The 24,196-nt window shown below is 34.0% G+C and overlaps 1 protein-coding gene across 9 annotated transcripts in view; it reads right to left on the bottom strand.

Annotated features, from left to right (window-relative positions):
- RIMS2 (regulating synaptic membrane exocytosis 2) overlaps nucleotides 1-24,196 on the bottom strand; it is a 586,897-nt gene that overhangs the window by 448,692 nt on the left and 114,009 nt on the right. For 5 of the 9 annotated variants that reach the window (XM_033203203.1, XM_033203200.1, XM_033203204.1 and 2 more), the window contains exon 1: nucleotides 15,903-16,343. The exons of the other annotated variants lie outside the window; for them this stretch is intronic. In XM_033203203.1, the coding sequence (XP_033059094.1) occupies nucleotides 15,903-16,024 (122 nt within the window). In that variant the 5' untranslated portion in view covers nucleotides 16,025-16,343. Of the gene's footprint in view, nucleotides 1-15,902; nucleotides 16,344-24,196 lie in introns of those variants that run through there. 9 annotated transcript variants of the gene reach the window in all.

Below are 24,196 nucleotides of genomic sequence, written 5' to 3'. Positions count from 1 at the left end.
CTTTAGGAGGTTGAGTCAGGCAGATCACAAGGTCAGGAGTTCAAGACCAGCCCGGCCAACACAGTGAAACCCTGTCTCTACTAAAAATACAAAAAATTAGCCGGGCATGGTGGCACGTGCCTGTAGTCCCAGCTGCTTGGGAGGCTGAGGCAGGAGACTCTCTTGAACCCAGGAGATGGAGGTTGCAGTGAGCCAAGATCGCGCCACTGCACTCCAGCTTGGGCAACAGAGTAAGACTCCGTCTCAAAAAAAAAAAAAAAAAAAAAGGAAAAAGAAAACTCAGTCTTGGCCAGATGCAGTGGCTCATGCTGTAATCTCAGCACTCTGGGAAGCCGAGGTGGGCAGATCGCTTGAGTCCAGGAGTTCAAGACCTGCCTGGACAACACGGCGAGAACCTGTCTCTACAGAAAATACAAAAATTAGCTGGGCAGGATGGTGCATGCCAGTAGTCCCAGCTACACAGGAGGTTAAGGTGAGAGGATTGCTTGAGCCTGGAGCAGGAGGTGGCAGTAAGCCAAGACAGTGCCACTGCACTCCAGTCTGAGCAAGAGTGAGACCCTGTCTCAAAAAAAAGAAAGGAAAGAAAGAAAAGAAAGAAAGAAGAAGGAAAGAAGGAAAGAAGAAAGAAAGAAAGAGAGGGAGAAAAAGAAAGAAAAGAGAAGAGAAGAGAAGAGAAAAGAAAAGAAAAGAAAGAAAAGACCTCAGAGGCTTACTGACTTGAAAAACCTGAGGAAGGAGTTTGAGCAAAAACAGACTGGAAAGTGAGGGAGATATGACAAAAAGAAAGCTAAAGAAAGAAAAAATAAAATTATGTGTATAAAAAACACTGCCAAAATCTCATGCATACAGGAGAAGACTTCAAGGAGCTCTGCTGAGCACAGTGGTATGCCCCCTACAATCCCAGTACTTTGGGAGGCCATGGCAGGGGGATTCCTTCAACCCAGGAGTTTGAAGCTGCAGTGAGCAATAATTGTGCCACAGCACTCCAGCCTAGGTGACAGAATAAGACCCCCATTTATTAAAACAAGAAAAAAGAAAAGACTTATAATTTACAAAAAATAAAAGCGCAGATAAAATTAAAACAATTAAATTACATTTTAAGCTACTGTCATCTCAAGGAAAACAGAGTTAATAGCTAAAGCTCAAACTAACTTCTTTTAAAAATAATCAACGCTGTCTCTACAAAAAATTTAAAAAAAAAAAATGGTGCATGCCTGTAGTTCCAGTTACTCAGGAAGCTGAGGTGGGAGGATCACTTGAGCCCAGAGGGTTGAGGCTGCAGTAAACTCTGATCACTAGACTGCACTTCAATCTGGGCAACAGAGTAAGACTCTTTCTCAAAAAATAAATAAATACATAAATAAGCAAACGAACAAACAAATATCAGCATCCTTCAGAGGGACAAACTAATATCAGAGCCTATAAAGCATTATCAGTCATGTCCAAATACACTTCAAACTTACCTGATATATTAGGAAATAGGAAAACAAGATCCATACTCAAGAGAAAAAACAATGAATGAAGACTGTGAGATAATAAACCCAGATATTAAAATTAGTAGAAAAAGATTTTAAAGCCACTATAACACCTATGCTTGAGGAAATAAAGGTAAGATTCTCAAAATGAGTAAAAAGATAGGATATCGCAACAGAGATATAGTGGCTATAAAAAAGAAACAAATGGAAATTTTAGAACAAAATATAAAACATTGGAAATTAATAATTCACTAGATGAGCTTTACCTTTGATAAGAGATTCTGAAAGAAATAAAATCCATAAAATTTAAAATTAAAGAACACAGAAAAAAGTTGAAAAAAATTCTAAGAACTGATGGGATAATCTATAAAAAGTCTAAAATACAAATAACTGAGAAATCAAAAGAAAAATAGAAAACAGGGTAGAATAAATGCTACAACAATGGTCAAACTTATTAAATTAAGTTAAAAATTAAAATTTGGTTTAAAACAGAACATAAATTTATACACGTACAAAGTACAGCCAACCCAAGCAAAATAAATCCAATAAAAACACACATGTAAGCATATCATAACAAAACTGTTATAAACAGAAGATAAAGATAAATTTTTGAAAGAAACCAAAGAAAGCAAATTAAATACAGAAAGACTATCAAGTGCCAATGACTTGTCATCATGAACCACTTACTTCTCATCAAAAATTTATGAAGGCCAGTTTAAACTACAGAAACGTAAATTTAAAAATAAACAAAAAAGACTGTCAACAATAGAATTCTATTTCCACCAAAAATATTCATAAAGAATGAAGACTAAGTAAAGGTTTTTTCAGGTAAAAGCAAATGGAGATGTGAATATCTGCATTTCAAGTAATACTAAAGGTTGTTCTCCAGGCTGAAGAAAAAGTCTATCAGATGGAAATCTGCATCTTCAGAAAAGAAACTTAAAATGAGGAATATGTGAATAAACGTAAAAGACTACTCATTTCTCTTGATTTGTTTAAAATACATAAGACTATTTAAAGCATTTCACATAAAAAGGCACAATATAAACACTAAATAGATTGTGAATGATTGTAAATAGATTGTGAAAGTGCAACCAATAAGAACTAATGGTAAAGAATATATGTAGCTAATAAGCAAATAGATAAATAAAAAATTGCAGCCATAAAAAAAGAATGAGATCATGTCTATTGCAGGGACATGGATAAGCTGGAAGCTAATATCCTTAGCAAATTAATACAGGAACAGAAAACCAAATACTGCATGTTCTCACTTAAAAATAGGAGCTAAACGATGAGAACACATGGACACATAGAGGGGAACAACACACACTGGGGCCTTTTGGAGGGTGGAGGGTGGGAGGAGGGAGAGGATCAGAAAAAATAACTAATGGGTACTAGGCTTAATACCCAGGTGATGAAATAATCTGTACAACAAACTCCCATGACACAAATTTACCTCTGTAACAAATCTGCACATGGACCCCTGAACTTAAAATAAAAGTTAAAAAAAATGAGTTCCACAATGTAGTCATATAATTCAAAAAATATGGCAGGAAGAAGCAAAAATAAAAGTGGAACAAAATCCGTAAAACAAATACCTAAATTCAAATATATCAATAATTATATTAAATGTTAATGAACTAAATACTCTATGTAAAAGGCAAAAATTGTCAAAGTAGATGAAAAAAGTAAGAGCCAATTATGCTCTTAAAGTGATAAAAGATACATTGTATATTAAAGCCACAGATACACTGACAGTTAATGACTAGAAAAAGACACACTAGAGAAACAGTATGCATACATGGTTATATTAATATCAAATAAGATGTTTTTGTTTTTGTGACAGGAGCATTTTTCACTATTGAGACAAAAAAAGGAAAGGACATAGGGTGCTGAGCTATCCTAGTGATCTCCCTGACCACCTTCAACTAAGGGTTAGACCCATGAGACAAAAACAGGACTCTGAGGCTTTTTGTGAGTCCATAGATCCAGTTGAGGCTGAAACTAGTACTATCAGTTTTGTTTTGTTTTGTTTTGTTTTGTTTTCAGTTACGTGAACTGATAAATACTATTTTTCCTTAAGCCATTTTTAGTTGGGTTTTCCATTTCAGCAAAAGAATAATCACTGGTCAGGACTCTACCTGAGCCTCACTTTCCTTAATAGTATGACGAAACTTGTAATACCACCTTGCAGGGTTTGAAAAGAAAAAAAATGGCAATTAATGTAAAAGACAAAGCCCAGAAAAGATGCCCCCAAAATGGTATTTAATACTATTAACTACCAAAGACAAGCTTACAAAAATTAGATTTCATATCATTATGAAAGCAAAAAGCAAAGGAAGCAAAGCAAGGTGTGAAAATTCTCTGGAGCTCCTCTGTGTTCAGAGTAGGCCAATTAGTTGAGGTCAGTGCTCAGTGAAGCCTAGGATCTGGCTTGGACTATTCAGAGTTACACAATTAGAAAGGACCACTGACCTTGAGTCACTCTGCGACTGGTTTTTCTCCAATGAGTGTTCCCTGACACTGTGTGTTATTAGCCACATAGAAGGAAAAGAAAAGCCCTCTTGCAGGTCAAAGATGAGGAGGTTTCTCACCTCTTTTCTCTTTACTTTGATATGAGTCTTTAAAAAAAATCATTGACTATTCATATTTGGAAGGGGGAGCAAATGCTGTAAACCAAGAATAAACATAGAACAAGTACAAAAAAAATTAATATTAATAAGACTTATACACAAACAGTAATACCAAGGAAATGAGAAACATTTCACAAAGCTTTTCCTATAATGTCAATTAATCAAGAAAACATAGGCCAGGCACGGTGGCTGATGCCTGTAATCCCAGCACTTTGGGAGGCCAAGTCAGGAGGATCACTCGAGCTCAGGAGTTCGAGACCAGACTGGGAAACACAGTGAGACCTCATCTCTATAAAAAATAAACAAAATTAGCCAGGTGCAGTGGCTTGCACCTGTAGACCCAGCTACTCAGGAGGCTGAGGTGGGAGGATTGCTTGAGCATGGGAAGATGAGGCTGCGGTGAGCCAAGGTTGTACCACTGCACTGCAGCCTGAGCAACAGAGCAAGACCCTGTCTCAAGAAAAAAAAAAAAAGAAAATAAAACATAAATATCACAAATGTGTAGATATCCAGTAACAGAGCTTTAAGGCACATAGAGCAAAAGCTGACAGAATTAAAAAGACGATAAATTCTATAATCATAGTTAAAATTTTTTAACACATTTCTTTCAGCAATTGAGAGAAAAAATAGGATAAAAAGTCATTGAGACATAAGATCTGAACAATACTATTAAACATCATGACATAATTGATATTTATAGACCACAACATCCAGCAAGTACAGAATCCCATTCCTTTCAAATACATGTGGAATGTTCAAGATAGTCCTCACAGTGGGCAGTAGAACCAATACCAATAATCTTGAACTGATTGAGATTATACAGGTATGTTCTCTCACTAGAATAAAATGTCATCATAAAAAAAGTAAGATATTTCTCTCACCAGAATAAAATGTTATCATAAAAAATAATAAGATATTTTTAAATTAAATCTTTAGAAATGACCATACTTTAAAATAATCCATGAATCAGAAGAAATCATACAGTTCCACCTTCTGAAGCTTTAAAAAGAAGAGGAAATTAAATCCATAATAAGTAGAAGAAAAGGAGTAATTAAGGCAGGAACAGTAATCATTGAAATGGTAGATAAACAAGAGAGAAAAGTAACGAAATAAAAAAAAAAAAGATGATACACTCCTAGGTAAACTGATACGCAAATGAGAGAAAGATCACACATCACAAAATAACAGTATCAGAATAAAACAAGGGTCATCACTATTAGATCCACAGATAATTAACAAGATATAAAGAAATATGAAATTTATAACAACAAATTAGTCAACTTAAATAAAAATAAAAATTTACTGAAAAACATAACTGACCATATTGAGAAAGATTGAACGGAAAATCTAATCAATCCTATTTATCTTAAAGAAATTGAATTCTTTTTAAAATTTGTAGTATTTTTGTCATCATATTGTTATTACCTTTTTCTTTCCAACTTTAATTTTCGGTTTGGGGGTACATGTGTAGGTTTTTTACATGAGTAAACTTGGGGATCTGGTATATAGACTATTTCATTACCCATGTAATGAGCATAGTACCTGATAGGTAGTTTTTCCATGCTCATTCTCCTCCTATCCTCCATCCACAAGTAGACCCCAGTGTCTACTCTTCCCTTCTTTGTGTCCATGTGTATTCAAGCTTAGCTCCGATTCATAAGTGAGAACATGCAGTATTCGGTTTTGTGTTCCCACATTAAATTGATTAGGATAATGGCCTCCGACTCGATCTATGTTGCTGCAAAGGACATAATCTCATACTTTTTATGGTTGTATAATATTCCATGATGTATACGTATATTTTCTTCATCCAGTCTATTATTGATTGACATCTGGATTGATTCTATGCTTTTTCTATTGCGAATAGTGCTGCAATTAACATATGCATGCATGTGCCTTTATGGTAGAACAGTTATATTCCTTTGGGTATATACCCAGTAATGGGATTGCTGGGTTGAGAAATCTCCAAACTGCTTTCCACAGTGACTCAACAAATTTATGTTCCTAACAACAGTGTATAAACATTCTCTTTTCTCCACAACCTTGCCAGCATCTGTTATTTTGACTTTTTAATAACAGCCATTCTGACTGGTGTAGATGGTATCTCATGCTCGTTTCTGATTTGCATTTCTCTAATGATTAGAGCTGTTTTAACATTTTTTAAACTATCAACAGTATTTTACACAAAATTAGAAAAAAAAAAAAAAAGATTCTTAAATTCACATAGAACCAAAAAAGAGCCCAAATAGCCAAAGCAATCCTTAGCAAAAAGAACAAAGCTAGAGGCATCATCACATTATCCAACTTCAAACTATACTACAAGACTACATTAAACCAAACAACATGGTACCGGTACAAAACCAAATATAAAGTCCAACAGAACAGATTACAGAACCCAGAAATAAAGCCACACAACTACAACCATCTGATCTTCAACAAAGTTGACAAAAAAAGCAATGGGGAAAGGGGACTCCATATTCAATAAATAGTGCTGATATAAATGGCTAGCCATATGCAGAAGATTGAATCTGGACCCCTTCCTTTCACCACCTACAAAAATCAACTTAACATGGATTAAAAACATAAATGTAAAACCCAAAACTTTTTAAAAAAACAAAAAAACAAAAACAGAAAATACCATTCTGGACTAGGACCTGGCAAAGATTTCATGACATAAAGGCTCCAAAAGCAATTGCAACTGAACCAAAAATTGACAAGTGGGACCTAATTAAACTAGAGAGCCTCTGCACGGCAAAAGAAATTATCAACAGACATCTACAGAATGGGAGAAAATATTTGTAAACTATGCATTTGACAAAGGTCTAATATCCAGAATCTATAAGGCACTTAAACAAATTAACATGCAAAAACCCAAAACTCCATTAAAACATAGGCAAAGCACATGAGCAGACACATCTCAAAAGAAGACATACATGCAGCCAAAGAAATTGAATACTTTATCAAAATTTTCACATACAGAAAACTTTATGTCCAGATGGTTTTGCTGGTGAATTCTATCAAATATTTAAGGAATAAATAACACCAATCTTGATACCAACTGTTCATCCAGTAGAGAAAAAGCAAATGCCAAACTCATTTCATGAGACCAAAATAACCCCAATGCCCAAACCTGTCATGGACATTTCAACTTAAGAAAACTAAAATCTCTCATGAACATAAACGCAAAAAAAAACCTATGAAAATCACAGAAAATCTACACCAGCAATATATAACATGGAAAATATCCCATGAGGTGGTATTTAACCCAGAAATGCAAAGTTGGTTTAATATTCAAAAACTAAACTTATACAATTAGCATTATTATGGAATCAGGAATAAGAATTATGTAATAATTTCAGTTACTGAAGACTAAGCACTTCACAAAATGCACACCCATTCCTTTTTTTTTTTTTTTTGAGATGGAGTCTCTATCACCCAGGCTGGAGTGCAGTGGCGCGATTCTTAAAATTCTTAAATTCTTTTTAAGAATTTAAGTGACGCGATCTCGGCTCACTGCAACCTCCGCCTCCTGGATTCAAGTGATTCTCCTGCCTCAGTCTCCTGAGTAGTTGGGATTTACAGGCACACACCACCATGCCCGGCTAATTTTTGTATTTTTAGTAGAGACGGGGTTTCACCATGTTGGTCAGGCTGGACTCGAACTCCTGACCTCTTGATCTGCCTGCCTCGGCCTCTCAAAGTGTTGGGATCGCAGGCGTGAGTCACCGTGCCTGGCCCATTTGTGATTTTTTTTTTAAAAACTATTATTTAACAAAGAGACTCTCACAACTTCTGTTTGACATTATACTGTTGGTTGTATGCATTATAATATAGCAATAAAAAAATAAAAAGCATAAATACTAGAAAAGAAATAAAACTGTCTCTGCAAATGATATGATTGTTTACAAGGAATAGCATAACAAATCTACAAAGCAACTATTAGAACTAGTAAGTGAATTTGAAAAAGTTAAAAGATAAAAGGTTAATATTAAAAATAAGTTAGATTTGAATATACTAGCATCAAACAACTAGATATTGAAATTTTAAAAAGAATTCCATTTATAATGAGATAAAAAACTTAAAATATGGAAATTATCACAAAGTCATACAAGATCTCTAAAAACTATGAAACATTGTTTGGATAAATTTAAGGAGACCTAAATAAATGAAGAGATACAACACTGGAAGACTCAATGTTAAGATGTTATTTCTCTCCAAATCAACCTACAAAAAATACATTGCAATTCGAGATTTAATCCCAGCAAACTTTTCAAATCAAAATTAACAAAGTGATTATAAAAAATATATGAGGCTGGGCATAGTGGCTCATGCCTGTAATCCCAGTGCTTCGGGAGGCCAAGGCAGAAGTATAGCAGATAGCCTGAAGCCAGGAGTTCCAGAATATCCTGGGCAATATAGCAAGACAAAAAAAAAAAAGTTCTGTCTCTACAAAATTTTACAAAAATAGTTCTAGCTACTGGGAGGCTGAGGAAGAAGGGTCACTTGAGTCCAGGAGTTGGAGGCTGCCGTGAGCTACGATCACACCACTGGGTGACAGAGAGAGACCATATCTCAAATATATATATATTTGAAATATATATATGCAGAAGACCTGGACTATCTAAACTATTGGACAAAAAGAACAAAGGTGGAGGATTAACACTGCCTGACATCAAGATTACAAAAAGTAAGACTGGCGTATTACACAGATCAGAAATAGAACCATGCTTATACAACTATTCAATTTTCTACAAATGTGACAAATCCATCCAATGAGGAATAGAAACCTTTAAGCCTTTTCAGCAAATGGTAATGAAATAACTGGATATCCATGCAGAAAAAATATTAATCTTGACCCCTACCTCACACTATATGCACAAAACTTAATTTATGATGGATCATACATGTTAACCAAAAAGCTAAAACTCAAGCTTCTAGAAGATACAGAGAAAGACAGTTTCCTGACTTAAGGGTTAACAAGGATTTTTAGAGAGCAAACAGAAAATAAAAACCACAAGGGGAGACAATTAGTAAATCACATTTTATTGGAATTAAAACTTCCACTCATCAAAAGGCATTGTTAAGAAAATAAACAGGCAAACCACAGAATGGGAGAAAACATACATTATATATATATATACATTCACTTACTAGTGAATTTAATAAAAACACAGCCTAATTTTAAAAATATTGGACACTTTACAAAGGAGGATACACAAATAGCCAACAACAGTATGAAAAAGTTCTTGGAGTTATTAGTCATGAGGCAAATATAATAAAATTATCATAAGAAGATGCCACTATAAACTCACCAGAATGATAAAAATTAAAAACCTGTATCACCAAATGTTGGAAGGCATATGGCATCACCAAAACCTTCAATCATTGTTGGTGGGAGTCTAAAACTTCTTTCAATAAAGAAAATACTTAAAAACTATAGATAAGTATCATTTAAATGTGTTTTTAAAAATGATGTGGCATTATGAAACTAAACATACATCCACCCTATGATCCACAAATTTCTCTTTTAGTTATTTGCCCAAGAGAAATAAAAATAGACGACCACAAAAAGACGTACGTCAAAGTGTGGTATATTCATAAAAAGAAATACTATTCAGCAATGAAAAGGAAAAAACTACTCACACACGCCACAATATGAATGAATGTTTTAAAACTATGTTGAGTAGGCCAGGGGCAGTGGCTCATGTCTGTAATCCCTGCACTTTGGGAGGTGAGGTAGGTGGATCGCCTGAGCTCAGGGTCTTGAGACCAGCCTGGGCAACATGGTGAAACCCTATCTCTACCAAAAAAAAAATTAGCTAGGCATGGTAGCACATGCCTGTGGTCCCAGCTTCTCAGGAGGCTGAAGTGGGAGGATCACTTGAGCTTAGGGGAGGTTGTCATGAGCCGAGATCACGCCACTGCACTCCAGTCTGGGTGACAGAGTGAGATCACATCAAAAAATAAAAATAAAAACAAATAAATAGATGAAATTATGCTGAGTAAAGTGCCTTACCAAAAAAGAGTAGCTTCTATAAAATTTGATTATGTGAAGTTTCAGAACAAGCAAAACTAATCTACACTAGTGGGGAAAAGCAGTACAACAGTTGGTTCTGGAGGCTGAGGGGAGTGGGTATTGACTGGGAAGGAGTGTGAAGAATATAACTGTGGGAATTCAGAGATTAATAAATATGTAGCCCCTAACTCAAGGAGCTCTTAGGACAGCAACTTTACCAGTAACACATAGCCAGTAAGCAGCAGACCCTAGATATGAGCATAACTGCTATGTTCAATACTACCCAACACAAAGCTACAATGTGTAGTAGAAAAATCAGGCACAAATAAATCCTTACTTAAACGCAGCAGTTTTCCTTGTCCTTTTCCATTAACTCTATGTCTGACATTTCAAAGGACTTACAATGAAATGAAAAGTTTAAAGCCATATAAGTAACTGTCCTGAGTTTAAGTAAGCAGCTGGACTTTAGTTTGTTCAAGAGTAAAATGACAGCAGTAGAATAAAAAAGTCTCCAAATGTGTTTCTTAGAACCAAACATGGGTCCCATATCCCACTTTCTGTACCAGAGTTGCTCTACTTTTATCTGCTTTACATATTGAGTTAGACCTTGAAAGTGTTCTCTGCCCAAAACAGAAAGCATAGTTTAAAAAATACTAGGCAAAATAAAGAGCCCTCATATTTTAAGATACTATAATTTTTAACGTGCAATGGGTTTTTCTATTTTGCCCTATAAGAAATGTTCACACATTTTTCTAAAATACTTACAATTTCTCAAATTTGAAAGCAAAACTAAAATTGTGGAATTCTTTTGTTGGGGCCATGAATTTTTTGTGAGTAATTCATAGACGGATAAGAAGAAAGCCTAGAGCCCACATGAAATGAATTCATTTTACTATTTAGTGAGTAGCGCCAGAATTAAAGAAGTTTACTAGTAATTATTTCCAACTTTTAAAATCCTTTATGATCATACAGAAGTTGATAATTTAAAAGTAGAGTTAACATTTACCTGTCAGTCATCACCAAAAGCAGTAGCTTTATAAAACTGTTTTCAATAAAGAAAATGCTTAAAGACTGTAGATCAGTGTCAGATTAAGGACCTATACTAATAATTGTAGTATATCGCTAAGATCCACAGGTATTCTTGTGAAAATACTAATGACACACATATCTAAATCAAAAGCCATTTTGATTAGAAGTCTAAATAGATAACTGTGTTATAAGCTTTTATGTCTATAATGAATAATGTTATCGTTATAAAAATATTTTATAACCACAATTATGTATGTTTAATAAAGTATATATATGTACATAAAATGTGTATATTAGATGACTGGGTGCTTTATAACTCGTAACACAGACTTTTCTTGCAATATGAAAAATCAGTTGTGCTGGAATCATACCAAGTCCAAACAAAGCACACTGTGTAGAGAGCACCCTGAGAACTATGAAAAGTAAGCATGTTGTTCTTTCAATGTCAAAGTAGTCATTAACGTACCATGATGAAGAATCATTATCTGTGCCAGAATTCCTGAACACAAATTACTGGTTTGATTGTAAACCAAAGCAATAATAAATGCTACAGGAATAACTTAGAACTTCTGATCAAAAATAATACTAAATAAACATTTATTTAGCAAATCACATTTTACTTAAAATATTAATGTTTTAGAAAAGTGTCAATGTTTCAATGGAAAAGAATCCACTTAAACTAAGTGAATTTAAGCTTTATATTTCACTTTTATAATTAGAGTAGCCCTGTAATTTACTTTCAAATTGCAACACCTTTGAGAGAGAATAGTACTAATAATAATCACTGGAAGGGGAACATCACACACTGGGGCCTATCATGGGGAGGGGGGAGGAGGGAGGGATTGCATGGGGGAGTTATACATGATATAAACGTCATGCACATGTACCCTAGAACTTAAAGTATAAAAAAAAAAAAAAAAAGTGATAAAAAAAAAAAAAATAATAATCACTGGATGACTGCAGGCATAAATTGGGAATACTCCGGGCAAACTGGATCATATGGTTATCTTATTTGTAACTGAAAAAAAAACAAACTACAAATATTCTTCAGTCTACTAACATTTTTTCTTTACTTACTTTTAAATATGAAAGTCTGCATATTTCATTGTATGTATACGGAGAGACTGTTTTTAATATCTACTCTAAATAAATTCCAGTTCTATTATGCCCCTGTGTGGCCAGAAGGCACAGCAAATTCACTGTCACACATTCAGTGGCAAAGAAATACATCTAGAGGAAAATACAGATCTCTTTATTGTATAAAAAAGATGGCTAAAAATTGGCAAATGGAAAAACTTAGAGGATGAATTTTATCACAAAAAATAGCCATCATTAGCATGTTTATTTGAATATTGCCCAAAGCAATTGATAACTCAATGCAGTGAACCATGCTAAAAAATACATCTTCTAGCATCTCAATATTTATGTTTGCTTCCAAAGACAAGCTGACAAAAATTAGATTTCATATTGAACTCAGTACTTGACTTTTTTATTAATGATAAAAGCAATTATCTTTGTGTCCTGATTAATTTCACTTGAGAGAGTTTACAATGAGAAAACTTGATAACAAAAAATTAAACTAAAGTGGCATTTCATCAAAACCTATTAAGTGAGTCAAGTGAGTTTATGCAGGATGAAGACGATTTTTTTTTTTTTTGCTAGACTTCCAGTTGTTTCATTTTAGCTGCAAAAGAACAAAGAATCCTGCTGCCTCCTTCATGCACTAAAATGGCACTCAAGAACCATACAATAAGAGAATAAGCTAAACACTTTCAGTATGAAAATAAGGTTTGTGCTGTATGGTTTCCAACAAAAAGTTAGTCTAAAATATTTTAATAATTATTACTCATAGATAAATTTCATTTAATCATTACTTAATGAATTCACTTAACAATCTATATTAATCTCCAGTTGGGAGACTTATGACACATACAGTATTACTGGTGGATTTAAAAATCTTTCCTCCTTTGACAAATTGAACTTGGAAATTTTTCTGGAGCAGTTATTATGGAAGATTTTCATCCTTTAATGTTTTATTGCTAATATGTCATAGAAGTCAAATGCCTCACCATCTAAAATCCTAATGAAAGCTGAGTTGCAGATTTGGGAATAAGATTAGCTACCAAACAGAAGTCTTAGTTTAAAAACTACTTGAAAGGGTCCCCTTTTAATAATATATTGTCTACAGATGATGCATAGTACTATTCTAGTAATCCCTACTAGAAAGCAATTCAGAATAAAATATCTAATTGTCCAAATTGATGGCTATTTTTCTATCAATTTAAAGATTATAGTTAATGTCACAATACAAATACTGAATCTTCCATGTCAACTGCTCCAAACAATTAAATGATCACTATTCATGTACTAACAACCAACACTGTTCTTTCCAGAGGTGATAGTTATATAATTGATGCTTAAATTGATGCTTAAGAAGATCATAGAGGTCTAATTGAAAGGTCCATTATTCAGAAAAAAAATTTAAATTCTTGCATATGAGATATTTTGATGACATATTCAGGTCATTCTTCTTCCATGATATTTTTGTTCAAGAATAATTTTTTAGTCTATATCTTTACTTTCCACTTTAGTGTTAACTAAAATGTTAATACCTATGCAGGATACATAAGCACTTATATTGTTTGAAAGAATATAAGCAGAATAAAAGGTTTAAAAGACCCTTGTATCTAAACTGAACACAAAAAATAACCAAAAAATTAAAATATGTGGAAGCACAAGATTCATATACTTATTTTTTCACTCATCATACTTCTAAAACAATAACTATTTGCAGAACTTTTTGATTGATCTTAAAAGTAAAATCAAGTAGCTGATCATTTATGAAGATGCATAGATGTATTTGTGATATAAGGTCACATGATTTTTAAAGACTAATAAGTTAAGGACATATAAAGGCAGAGATTTTTTCCCCTAAAGCAAGATAAATTCTTTATTGATTAATTGGTAGTTTGGGATAATTTTAGATAATAATCAATATAAGTTAAATCATATTGGTCATAGAGAAGTATTAAAAACTTCATAGTCTAATGTTTAAGGGCAGCAGCATAAAAGTCCAGATTTTAATGACAGCTTTAAAGGCTCTTACTGAAATTAGAGGCATGCCAACAATAAAAGAAACTTGAAGCCAAAGCAAGTACACAGTGATAGGGATGCACACAATTTCCTCAAAAAATAGTTATTTTCAGATTTTTAAATTAATAATACTTACTTTAAAACCAATTCTTTACTATGCTGTTAATAGCATAATTTCTATACCTAAACCCTAATATTAATAAGCTTACACATAAATTCTTAGCATTAAAAAAAGATGGAATTAAAACAAGGAAAAGGTTTATAAAGGATGAGTACAAATCCTAAAACTCTGGTAGCTTCAGGACATGGAAATTTTTAGAAAGCCATACTTGCTTTTTAATTTAAATATAACATAAAATAGATATTTTTTCATAAATTATAGACACTAAACTGATGTATTACTTTAAAAAAGGAAAAAAGCATCTTAAAATATAGATATCCAATTTAGCATATCCTAACATTTCATATACTGTTTTATGTTTTTAATTAGTCTCAAGATAAAATATAAACAAAATCCAATTCATTTATTGAATAAAACTGGATTAAGGAAAGAAAGTGAAATTTTATAAGAAATAGATATGTTATCCCATATTCAAAGTAAAGGTTGTAAATATATTTATCATCAGTAAACATTTTAAATGCCAACAAATTTTAAAAGCCTTGTTTTCATTTGCTATATTAAGATACATATTGTATAACAGGTATTTTTTAAATCTCCAAAACAGGATGCCTCACATTATGCAGAGATACTAAAAAGAAGAGACGAGTAAAACCATTCAATATTTTATGCACTATTAGTTCCCCATCAGTTTCCAGAAGGTTTCAGTACATTGCCATGTTCACAGAATTTCTTTCTCAGTCTTTTCCACATATATTTAGTTAAAATGAGGTCTTTTTTATACTAAGTATGTAACATGAGAAATTGTCAAAAGCCAAACAACTTAAATGAGCAAAGAACTGGGTGATAAAACTGCATTCCAAAAGCATTCTTTAATAGAATATCTTTTAGTGTAAGCCAGAGAAACCATCTGAAAGATATGTTCATAATTTAACAGGCTTCACCACAGGAAAATGATCAGGTTGAAAAAGCAATAGGAATTTATAACAAAGAATCCTGCCAAATTAGCCGACCTAATGCAAAGCATTATTCGCAGTTCCACAATATATCTTGTTTAAAAGTGATTATTGAGCTACCCTGCATAGAGAAATGTCTTAAACCTAGAAAACATCTACCACATGTTTCACAGGAGCATGCACGATTGCTAATTCACATTTTCAACCAAATCACATATGATTATATGGCCCCATCCTTATATATGCAATGTAATCACTGCCATGATCACAAAGAAAACATCTATCTGGCATTTTTAAGTCATTTTACGTATTTAGAAAACAAAATAATGAAACAGCCTGATATCTGTATTACGTTTCGGAGGTCAAGCTAGTTAAATTTAAGATGCTTTTTCTGCTTTGAAGTAAGCTTATTTTCCTTCTTAAAATCAAATTAAGAATGCTACATAAAATTTTAAATTTACAGTAAAAAGACAACACCTTTGTAATACTAGCATTTTAATACAAAACAATTTTTACAGGCACATAAGATTATTATTCTGAAAACAACAATATTAAAAGAAAATAGAGTTTAGCTCTACTCACCTTGCATTGTTCAGTGTTTGTCCAAAAAGCTCATTTTGTAAGATATTTGGTGGGGATGAAAAAACCCCATGAAAATGAGATAAAACAGAATTGCAGACCTGGCGCAATGTCTCAAATTGCATTTTCTTTCTTTTTTTCCCCCTTCTCTTATTTTTCTCTACCACCTGTCTTTAAAATCATCTATTTGCTGACACCATCAAATAAAAACATGCCAATCAAGTTCCATATTTCTCCTGAGCTCTGTAAAAACTGTGCTTAAATGAACAGAGGTTGATAGTTAATTGTACAGTCATTATTCTTCTAATTCAGTTGTAAGAGATTCAGTACCCGTGCAGCTTTCGGCTTTCTCCTGACTGTAGCAAGAATTCTAAACAGCAGTAAGCTTTTTGGGCATTCCCAGCTGAAGTGTGAAGCTGAGCTGCTCTCATGTACTCTACTCATATTTCTCTAAGCCTATTAAAAACACGCAATGAATAGATGCTGTCGTCAGGAGTTTTAGCACATCTGGCTGCCAGCAATAAAATATCAGAAGTAATAAAAATGGGAACAAGGTATCTTCTCAATGCTACTACTGAGTAAGAATAAGAGAAATCATGCATTTCCCCAACCCTTTTCTCTTTTCCTGAAAAACAAATAACTCCAGCAACAGAGTGTATCTCTTCAACGTGCAAGCTGCTGCAAAGGACCAGAACACTCTAAAAATAAGTGGTAGATTCTTCTTTTGATGTCATGAAGCAATGAAAATATGATCAACAATAGAGCATTTATCATCTGCATTTAAAATGCCATGCTTCTAAGAGAAGTACATTTGGAAAACATGTACTTAGGTGTTTTAATTTCTCATTTTAAAATTTCTCCATTTATTTATTTTTAAAGCAAAGTGGATAATGTTGAATCTAGTTCCTTTCTAAAGGCTATATACATAGTGACTACATGGTTATTCACATAATTTTAGGAAAAAATGATAGCTTATCAATTAAAATTCACCTAAACACCACACACTAAATTAAAACTTCTCTCCAAATCCAAGCGGAGGAAAAACCCTACAGTCAAGGCCGGAGACACTTCATCAGTTATTACTAATTTATTTAGTAATAATAAATTAGTTATTACTAATTTATTTAGACACTTCATCAGTTATTACTAATTTATTTCAGTAATGGTGGTCATAGTATTTTGTAGAAGAAAATGTTTCCTGAGGGCTCCTACGGTCTTGGAAAGCCACCCCATCATCATCTATTATCATTGAATAATTCTGTTTCTGATAAACATTTAGATTATCCTATACCAAAGTGCAGCTATCTTTCTATAACAGATCTCTAAAACTAGTGTGTAAGCCAAATTTTAAATATCAACTCACTTACAGAGATGTTTAGTATACTTGTTGACTTTTAATAGCTCCTAACCTTTGACATTTCTTTAGTAGATCCAGCCCTTTTTGCCCTTTTTACCGCAACTCATTGCCTTTTTATCCTTTTCCACACACTATCAATAAATAGACATTTAAATACATTAAGTTTTTAAAAGCTATGAATTCTTTTTTGGCATAATCATGTCACAAAAGAACAACACAAATTAAACATGTAATAATATAAATTTTTAAACAACCATTTTTAAAAATAAGATGTTCAATTATGGGTTTCTTCTCAACTAAGAATGTCCCTATTTTATTATTTCAGTTTATTATTTTATTACTTCAAGATTATTTATTATTTCAGATTTTTACAGGTATACACCAATCTATTTGTCAAACACACATACATGCCTAAAAATCATAAAGTATTTTCAGTTTATAAAGCACTTCCAAATTTATTTTTTAATATCCAGAAAACATTGTATGTGCTAATGCCACTCTCATTTTATGGATGAAAAGAAACTGAGGCTTTATTTATTTATTTTTAAATTAATTAATTTTTTTTTTTTTTTTTTTTTGGAGACAGAGTGTCACTCATTGTCACCCAGGCTGGAATGCAGTGGTGCTCCCCGCAACATCTGCCTCCCTGGTTCAAGCAATTCTGCCTCAGCCTCCTGAGTAGCTGGGATTACAGGAGTGTGCCACCACGCCCAGCTAATTTTGTATTTTCAGTGGAGACAGGCTTTCACCATATTGGCCAGGCTGGTCTCAAACTCCTGACCTCAAGTGATCCACCCAGCCTGGCCTCTCAAAGTGCTGGGATTACAGGCATGAGCCACTGTGCCTGGCCTGAAGCTGTATTGAATTAAATATCACATAATTTATAAAAGATAGCAAACATATTTTGAATTTTTTTTTCAAAAAAATTTATATTTTTTTGCTTTTGGAGTCCTTGCTTTGGACTCCATTCTCTATGCTCCTTCCCTATGATTCTATTTTTTTACACATGTACACACATGTGCACATGTACACACATGTGCACATGTACACATACACACACACACACACAAATGCACACCTATTGTAAAATGGCCAATTTCGATAGAAGAATAGGAAAACTACCTGTCAGTGTCCTAATCAAAGGTATTTTAGTTACAGCAAATATCTCAAATGTTTTAACTCACAAGTAATTTTAAATGGGCTTCTTCCATTTACCTCAAGCAGAAGCAACCTGATGTGCTTTAATTTTTAAGCCTCTGATTATGAGTTGACTTTTCACATCTATGAAAGGTCAATTTCTACAAGCGTAAACAAACATTTAAAAAATTCTTATTTTCAAGTCAATTTCACAGCTCGTACTATCTGTGATGGGAAAAAATTTAAAGTCTCCCCTTTTAAATAGATTTAATTTTTATCAATAATCAGAAGCCCTTTAGAAACAAGTCTATTAAGTAAGAAGGTGATCATACTGCAAAACAACATTTGTTATTAAAAAGGTTTCTTTTATATTTCAAAATTGCATATGAAGACCAAGTCATAGAAAAAGCGTCAAAGTGGTCTAAGCAATGTAAACACTAGAAAGAGACTTAAAAATGACTCATTTGAAAGAGTCAATGATATATCAACTGCCTTCCTCAGAGACTTATTTTTCCAGCTCTCACTATACAACACCCATACTACCGAGCAGTTTTCTTCTAGTTCCCTCAGTATCCCAGAAATGATTTCTTCCACCTTCCTTCTCCATTACCACCCTTTAACCTGCTCCTACTCATCCTTAAGGGCTCAAATGTCCCTCCTTCAGAAAGACTTTCTCTGACCTAAATTAGGTCCCCTATTATGCATTCTCATTGTACCCTGTGCTCATTCTTCACAGCATTTGATATGTGTGACTATATATTTACTTGAAAAAAATGTTTAATATCTTTCACCCTCAATTCCATGAGTTTAAGTCCTGCACTCTTGTGTCACTCATCAAGCATAGTGCCTAGTACAGAGTAGGCAGTTCATTAAACATTTATTGAATAAATGGATGCCTACATGTTAACAAAAAGTTAATTCTTTTTCAATAACATACATAGACAGGATAGGAAACCACCTCAGGACTTCATTTGGTTCTCAGTTTCTACAGGGTTTTTTTGCTTATTTATTTTTAGTCTGCCACATCATCTTATAAGGGTCATAAACACAGGAGTAACCAATATTTGCAATCAAAAACATTGTGCTTTGAATGGACTTTGTAATTTGTTATGGATATCCTGAATATTACAAAGAATGTTTACAGATAATGTTTGTTTTAAATTTTCAATATAGTGTAGGTTCACATGTAACATAAATACTGGAGACTTCTGTCAGAACAGAAAGAACACGGTATTTGCCATCAGGCAGCCTGGTTTTAAGTACTGACCCCAACCCAAACTAGCTATATTACCTCAGCATATTTACTTTATGTATCTGAGCTATGGTTTTACCAAATATAAAATAAGCTATATCACCTCATAGGGAAATTACTGTATTAAAATCTCATAAGTACCAACGCATTTTATAAATTATAAAGTGTTTGGAAGTAAACTCACTATGAACTATTTAGGGAATCAAATTACTGGTATCTGAATTCTAATAATTATGCTCAAGTATCTTTTATTTATCACACTTACTCATTTGACAAATATTTATATTTTCCTTGTCCAAGTCTCTATCCTTCTATCCGTTAGTGCTGATAGGATGTCGGGCTTATGATTATCCTTTTCCAGAAAAATTAGATAAACTCAAAAGGACTTCCAAGCATCAGCTCCATATTTACACTGAGTCCAGCAGAGAGACATTAACTCTTACAAATGGTATAGATGATGGCAATTGCTTTCTCTATGTATGTTCTATTAGAATTTTTAGTGCCTCACTGGAAATGACAGTGATAATAAGAGTTCTAACAGAAGATGTGTTAAGGAACTTTTGGAAGCAAGGCAATTCATGACAGAAGATATCTAAAAAACTAATCAACACCTGAATAAGTTCAATCTAAAAGCAATCAAAAGAATGCAAATAAAAATAATAAGGTAATGTATTTTTCCTATTAAATTGACAAAATATTGACCAGAGGATCAAAAAATACACAGTCTCATACCATATTTATTGGTAGGAGTGTACATTGGTACAACATTTTAATAAATATTTAGTAGTATATCTCAGAAGGTTTTTAAATGTTCAAAATCTGAGAGCACACTGCAACAATATAAACCAAAATGATAATATTGATTATTTCTGGGTAAGAACATGACAAATGTTTTTATTTATACTTTTTGATACACTAGCCACAAGTAAAGCTCAAAATTTAATTTACAAACAGTGGAGAACTCTAAAATTATAATACAATCATTAACCATCACATATTAAATATGATGTTGGCCCATGAACTTTTCTTTAGCAATGCTCAAGTAAATAAAATAGTAGATTATTAGCTTTCATGTGATTAGCTTTATCATTAGCAATGGTTTCTCCCCTTCTATATCAATATAGATATAGGTATAGATATAGATATTTTGAGACAGCGTCTTGCTGTGTCACCTGGGTGTAACCCCAAACTCCTGGGTTCAGCTGATCCTCTCGCTTTGGCCTCCCATGTAGCTAAGACTATAGGTGTGCACCATCATGCCTGAATAATTTTTTATTTTCTTGTAGATGTGGGGGGGTCTCACTATGTTGCCCAGGCGAGTCTTGAACTCCTGGCCTCCATCAATCCTCCCTCCTCAGCCTCCCAAAGTGTTAAGATTACAGGTGTGGGCCACTGTGCCTGACTTCTCCTTCTTAAACAGTAAGTTCCTAAAATTCTGTAATAACTCAAATTGTGTAATTAGTACTATGAAACATCCAAATGACAAGAGAAACCAAAACTCAGCACTAACTTCTTTACATCATCCTCAAAAATATTTGAAGTGTAAATTCTTTTGTTTTTTTTTTTTAAGTTTTTTTTAACTTTTAAGTTTAGGGGTACATGTGTAGGTATGTTACATAGGTAAATTTGTGTCATGGAAGTTTGTTGTACAGATTATTTCATCATCCAGATATCAAGCATAGTACTTATTAATTATTTTTCCTGAACCTCTCCCTCCTCCTAGCCTGCACCCTCCAATGGGCCACAGTGTCTGTTGTTCCCCTCTATGTGTCCACGTGCTCTCATCATGTAGCTCCCACTTATAAGTGAGAACATACAGTATTTGATTTTCTGTTCCTGTATCAGTTTGCTAAGAATAATGACCTCTAGCTCCATCCATGTTCCTCCAAAAAAACATGATCTTGTTCTTTTTCATTGCTGCATAGTATTCCATGCCTTATATGTACCACTTTTTTTTATGCAGTCTACCATTGATGGGCATTTAGATGGGTGCAATGTCTTTACTATTGTGAGTAGTGCTGCAATGAACATACGAATGCATGTTCCTTTTTTCATCCCATTACTGGGTATACACCCAAAGGATTATAAATCATGCTGCTATAAAGACACATGTACACTTATGTTTACTGTGGCACTATTCACAATAGCAAAGACCTGGAACCAACCCAAATGTCCATCAAAGATAGACTGGATTAAGAAAATACGGCACATATATACCATGGAATACTATGCAGCCATAAAAAAGGATGAGTTCATGTCCTTTGTAGGGACATGGATGAAGCTGGAAACCATCATTCTGAGCAAACTGTCGCAAGGACAGAAAACCAAACATCGCATGTTCTCACTCATAGGTGGGAATTGAACAATGAGAACACTTGGATACAGGGTGGGGAACATCACATACTGGGGCCTGTCATGGGGTGGGGGCAGGCGGGAGGGATAGCATTAGGAGATACACCTAACGGAAATGACGAGTTAATGGGTGCAGCACACCAACATGACACATGTATACATATGTAACAAACCTGTACTTTGTGCATATGTACCTTAGAACTTAAAGTATAATAATAAAAATAAATAAATAAGAAAAAAAAGAAGTGTAAATTCTTAAATTAAAATTATTTAAGAATCTTGGTTTATAAATGCCTAGTGGCTAAGCTAAATATCTTAAGAAAGTTAACACCAACTCAAAAATTAAATAAAAGAATCAAAATTGGAAAGTTATGCTCTTGAATTAAAAACAGCCCAAGTCTCTAACCTGATAAGCCATGATAATTCACGACACACTTAGATTTTACAGGCTGGGTTTAGTTTTAATTTTTAAGAGTACCAAAGCATTTCTATTAAAATATTCCATACATGAAAATAAACAAATAACTAAATAAAGTTAATGAATCATTAAAATCATAAGATATACACCATGTATAATCTATAACAAAAACCCCTGAAAAGCTAAAGGAATTTTTCCTTTTCTTAAAATTTATATCTGTAGTCCCAACTATATAATTGAAACAACTGCATTCTCTCTTCCATTGCATTATTCTTGTTCCACTAACTACTTGAAGCATCCGACTGATAAAAATCTAAGGGTTATAAGAAAGATAGTCCAGAGACAAACATTTTGAAAATAGTATCTTCATATATTTTGCACATTAAAGTACTCTGTTGTAAAGTATTCTGTATTTCCCTGAGGCACGGATCATAGATCAATTGACCTCAGGGATAACATATAAGAAAAAAGGCAGATGATGGAATTCTTAACAAAAGGAGGAAGAAGAAGGCATTCAAAAAAGGTAATTTGGTCCGGGCACGGTAGCTCACGCCTGTTATCGCAACACTTTGGGAGGCCAAGGCAGGCAGATCACCTGAGGTCAGGAGTTCGCGATCAGCCTGGCCAACATTCTGACCATTGCTGCAGAACAGACTAATAACACAATAGTTTCTGGCATTTAATTCACAAAGAAGGGGGAAGCATGATGAAACCTCGCCTCTACTAAAAATACAAAAATTAGCCAGGTGTAGTGGCATGCGCCTATAATCCCAGCTACTTGGGAGGGTGAGGCAGGAAAACTGCTTGAACCCGAGAGGTGGACGTGTATGCTGAGATCGCGCAGTGTGTGGAGATTGCACAGTGAGCCAAGATTGTGCCATTGCACTCAAGCCTGGGAGACAAGAGCAAAACTCCATCTCAAAAATAATAATAATAATAATGATGTAATAATTTGACCTATGCTTCAACTTAGGATGAACCATACAGTACACTCAGGAATGGAAGAAAGGAAGAACAGCCTAGACCTAAATAACCACACTACAAATCTAAAGATGACTAGTACATTTCTACTCATAAAATTTCAGATAAAAATCAGGAAACAGTCCAAAATTGTTACATCAGTTTTCATAAGTTTTAAAAATTTGTTGATGGTCAGCTGAAAAAAAATGTTGTTTTCTGATGTACAAAAACATTTTAGAGCATTGCTTAGGGACTCAACCCTGTATCTATCGATAATTCTGACCATTGCTGCAGAACAGACTAATAACACAACAGTTTCTGGCATCTAATTCAAAAAAGAAAGGGGAAGCATGGTGAAAGCCACCACAAATGTGTGAAGCCGCACCATAATTGTGATCTCTCTCACTCTTCTTTCTAAGCCAGAAGTGTAAGGGCTAATCCTACTCTGCTTTGGTTTGAGGGGCATTATTCTCAAAAGTATTACTAGGTTGCTTTAATAATCCAGTACAAAAGCAGGTTTTGCGAGAGCAGTTCCAACACCTAAAACCTGGCAACAGCTGGGCGTGGTGGCCCATGTCTGTAATCCCAGTACTCTGGGAGGCCGAGGTGGGTGGATCACCTGAGGCCAGGATTTCGAGACCAGCCTGGCCAACATGGTGAAACCCCGTCTCTATCAAAAATACAAAAAATTAGCCAGGTGTGGTGGTGGGTGCCTGTAATCCCAGCTACTTGGGAGGCTGAGCCAGGAGGATCACTTGAACCCAGGTGGCAGAGGTTGCAGTAAGCCAAGATCGTGCAACTGCACTCCAGCCTGGGTGACA

The sequence above is a fragment of the Trachypithecus francoisi genome, unplaced genomic scaffold (genome assembly GCF_009764315.1).
Source record: "Trachypithecus francoisi isolate TF-2019V2 unplaced genomic scaffold, Tfra_2.0 Lachesis_group7, whole genome shotgun sequence".
Taxonomy (NCBI): Eukaryota; Metazoa; Chordata; class Mammalia; order Primates; family Cercopithecidae; genus Trachypithecus; species Trachypithecus francoisi.
This window is presented reverse-complemented; position numbering and strand designations above follow the sequence as displayed.